We start from the raw sequence: 4,212 nt of genomic DNA, 5'->3' as shown, positions 1-4,212 counted from the left end.
CTACCGCACCTGTCACCGAATCCAAGAACTCCCAACATAATCAAGTGCAAAGTAAAGAGTTGTGTTGCTGGCTTGTGCTTCGTACGTATGCGAGAACTTGGGCTCGGGCCATCTATGTCTGCATGACCTTGTCTCAAGTTCCGTAGTACATACTAAAGCAGTCAACGAATATGTGGACCTTCGGCCAAGGTCCTTACTGGCCAAGAGCCATTTCGCGGAACCTAGTGGGGAGGCGTAGCCTGGAAGATAAGTCCTCATTGAAAGACGTAAAAGGACCTTTATTCTCAAAAGTAGGGGCCTACATCAATTCGACAGACCTGAGTACGTAAGGAAGATCGGCGGTGCACTCTCGGAAGGCCTGCGCACAGCCTGCGATTCCCTCCGATCGGCCAGTCCTGGCTGCAGCAACGAACGCCGAGACGGCTCCGGTTGTGACACCCGCGTTGGTGTCGAAGAAATCCTTGGTCACGTTACCCAGCATGCCGAAGCGTGTTGTGCCGGCGGTGCTCTCGCAAACAATACGGGAGACACATCCCCGGTCGTTGAGCTCCTTCAAGAAGGCAAACAGCACGGCTATCTGCTCATTCCGATGGTCGTCGAAGCTGCAAGTGTAGAGTTCAAAGTAAATACCCTGACGCGCACGTGGAATTGCTCCATGTTAACCATAAATGCCACAACCGCTGATCGAAGGCCGATAGGTTAAAGCAATGTTTTGGTATTGCTGAGGTGCTCTGCAGGGAACCCTGGAGTAACTATCACTGCTTTGGTTTCCTTGGTGCGAGCGTGTGCAAGCACATTGCTGTCTCTGCATCTCACCCTCAGCTAAATGCCTCCACCATTAGCCTCTGTCAGACTAACGTCTTGAAAGCACATGCATAGTCGAGCCATCATGGTAACACAACGTGTCGAAAAGGGAGTTTACTGCCTTCTAAAATCAAACCTTTGGTGGATTTTCACTGTTTTTTTCAACAGCTACCGACTGAAATTACGCACAGTGACGCTGAAGTACGCTAACTGGCCCTTGGGCTACCAAAGTTATGACACAGGATGCGAATGACGCGCGGTGGGGAGCACTCTTAAGGTGAACACGCGAACGTGTGGCGGACGGCACTGTCAGTGCCCCGTTACGATCATCGCTGGAAACAATGCGCATGCGCATCATGCGTTCCACGAAACGGTCTTTCTTCCGCACGCACCTGCAAGTCGCATTTTGGTCGGCTTAGCCCCTTCAGCCTGCATTTTAATATTTCATCTTTAAACAGCCGCGCTTGAAGAGAACAGCTGCAAAAAAAACGCGTGTAACTATGGGGGCGTGTCCATTTGTTTCTTTCAGAATTGTTCCGAATGCAACGCCTCATATACAGCAATCAAGCATATTTCTCAGCCGTTCATTCCGTCACCGGATTATCTCATTGCAAAGGTTCCCCGACGATCAAAGGTGCTGTATTGTTGATCTTTACCTGATAGATTATTCCCAATAATATATTGGCGCCCTAGTTGATGGGCCTATGCAGACGTAGTAGAATAATTCAAGCATACAAGTCTTAAGGTCGCATTCATGGGGCTCCCCGGACGCCGCGTCCTAAAGCTACCACATATGATGAAGACACAACCTTATACTTGCAGCTGCTGTGAAAAATAATTTGACTGATGCAGCGGTTCAGGAAGACCGAGTTCGTGACGTTTGTGAGTGCAGGCCTTCGCCACGTTGCAACGTCGAAACCGGCTAGGGACACGCGACGGTGGTTTGCGGAGCTGTACGAATCGGGAACACCAGAAGAATAGGACAAGTTCGTGTTTCCACCGTGACAAGACCACATATTGCGTGTTTGGAGACTGCCAGGCACATGGTAAGGTAAACTTCTTGCTTTGAAAAGGTAGTGTTTTCTCTCATGTAACAATGCCAAGTAAGAACAGCCCGAACAACGTGCATCGCGTCACTGCTAGCAGGAAATCAAGTGTGAGCGTGTGGGGTGCTGATTCAAGATATGGTGTAAAGCCCCTGCAAAGTACACGGGGTTACTTGCCGTCGGTACAATGCTGCAATATGTTTTGCACACGCAAGCAGTACATTCTCCGACGGCAATTATCTGCCCTAACACGACCAGTCACCAATCCACACGGAACGAGTTATGAAGGTCTTGCAGAAGGAGTAGTACATATATACACCTTCCAGCGAAAGGGGGCGGACATGAGTTTGATCGCGAACATGTAGTGCCACCCTAAAGCTGCCTCAACAAGGAAGACGCACGATCCCGCTACTTCGGACTACTTGTGGGCGCAAGTCATCAACGAGTGCAAAGTCCGAGTTGATCGATAATATGTTCGATCACATTATGACCAGTCTCGGGCAGTAACTTTTTACTAGTAACGCGTTACCGGTAATACTGTTACTTTTTTGACTGAGTAACTGTCACGAAAATGCAGTTGCAGTTACTTATCTTTTTGTAAAAATTATCCATTAGCCACACGCGTGAAAGGCTGACGTTACAGGCTTTCCATTTTTTCGAACTTTATTCTTTACAATATCCTCTCCACATTTCGACTTTCCATGGCTTCCACCACAGAGGAAAACAGGTCGCGAAGAGGAATATCTTCCCTGCAGAAGACCGAGTACTTGTATGATACATGTCTAAAGGTAAACATATTTGACAAAGACCTGTCTGGCTGGTTTGAAGTAAAGTGTGCGTGGAGGGTATGTTTATTCGTAAAACTACATGTCGTAAATCAAGAATATGGCCACTGAACACCTTGCCAAGTTACCGTGCCCTGGCCCACCCCCTACCCCGGCTTTTTTTGTTCTTGTGGGGCGGAGGAATGGAAAGGAGGATATATATATATATATATACATATATTCTTTGTCACTTGCGCTTCTATTCTTTTTCTTGGTATGCCGGTTGAGCATTCCTCCGTCTGAGGCTGCCAGCAAATCGCGTTTTACAGGTGGCTAGAAAACAGCAGCATGAAACTGCTGAAATCCTGAAGCATTTAAAACGGGTGTGTAACTGATTGTGAAAGCTCTACTTCGAGTTAACACAACAATTACTAACAAAGTCCTCATGCCCTCCGATAAGCAGCGAGGCCAATGCCGACCCTGAATTCCATCTACAAGGAGGATGAATAAGACTCTCAATAAGTAAACAGACTCTCGATAAGTTGTTTGGCGATCAGAGTATAGTGAATGTGAGCGGCCCAAGCAGACACATCACTCGACTGTTTGAAAAACCGGAAAAACAAATCTGTTTTTGCTGCAACCCAGCAGCATAATTCTGGCCGTAGCGCAAAGAATCACCCGGACAATGAAAGATCAAGGCGGGAGTGCCAGAGCAAATAACGCTCGCCGAAGACACGCCTACATACATGGTTAGAAGAAGCCTCAATTAGATGTGGCTTGTCAGGTAATTGTATTTCCTGTAACTCTCATCCTATAGCATGCATGCTCAAAGTCGCTAGCGGCATCGCTGATGCTACTGCAAGGCTTAGCGCTTACTTGATTACGTGGTGCAGTGGTGACATAGGCGCATCGATGCCAGTCTTCTCGGTAGTTTTCATCATGTCAAAAAAGAGCCTACCACTCCGTTCGCCGAGATGTTCGAACGCAGAATCCACGAAGGCAGTACCGGCCTGAACGTTTGAAGTGCCGGTTACACTTTGGGTGAGCATGAACAACAAGGAAGTGGCCATGGAGATCTTGAACCCAACAATCCCATTCGTCGCAGACGCCAAGCCGCCAACAGGCAAGAACGAGCCGCCCATGGACGCGCTCTGCACGGCAAGAAGCGCGGCAATGAACTGGAGGTACATACCGGGTGACCTCATGACTACACGCTTAGAGAGGCAGCCTGCGACTAATCGGCGTTCGTACGCGTCTCAGTTCCTATATAGCTTCGGAATTTGCGCATGCCTTTCAGCTCCAGTGTCGTTGCGATTAGGCTGTCGGGAATCGCTTGCGCATGTAGATTAAGGAAATCACCACCTGAGAATATATAAGAAATTATAAGAGGATGGAATATCTATTTTTTTGCCTTTGTGTGAGTTATATTCACAAGCGACAACACGAAATCGGCCAAGGCACGTGGGAGGGCGAGCGTGGTGTGCATTTTCATCTCTCATTTCGGTATGTTGTCGTGGGAACAGTTTGCTGTAAGTACTGTTAAAGTATAACTATATTTCAGGCCGAACGGGCTCCTCACCAGACCACAAATCAAGTTT

The 4,212-nt window shown here is 48.1% G+C and overlaps 1 protein-coding gene across 1 annotated transcript; it reads right to left on the bottom strand.

Moving 5' to 3' along the window:
• Positions 1-257: 257 nt before the first annotated feature.
• Positions 258-3,920, bottom strand: LOC142785343 (uncharacterized). The gene is made up of 2 exons (XM_075883824.1): positions 3,491-3,920; positions 258-602 (listed from the first exon to the last, which is right to left on the bottom strand). Exons 1-2 carry the CDS (start codon positions 3,817-3,819, stop codon positions 299-301), a joined length of 633 nt encoding a protein of 210 aa, XP_075739939.1. The 5' UTR covers positions 3,820-3,920; the 3' UTR covers positions 258-298.
• Positions 3,921-4,212: the final 292 nt, after the last annotated feature.

Source organism: Rhipicephalus microplus, unplaced genomic scaffold (genome assembly GCF_043290135.1).
Source record: "Rhipicephalus microplus isolate Deutch F79 unplaced genomic scaffold, USDA_Rmic scaffold_21, whole genome shotgun sequence".
Classification (NCBI taxonomy): domain Eukaryota; kingdom Metazoa; phylum Arthropoda; class Arachnida; order Ixodida; family Ixodidae; genus Rhipicephalus; species Rhipicephalus microplus.
Note: the sequence above shows the minus strand (reverse complement) of the source record. Positions and strands in the feature narration are given on the sequence as shown.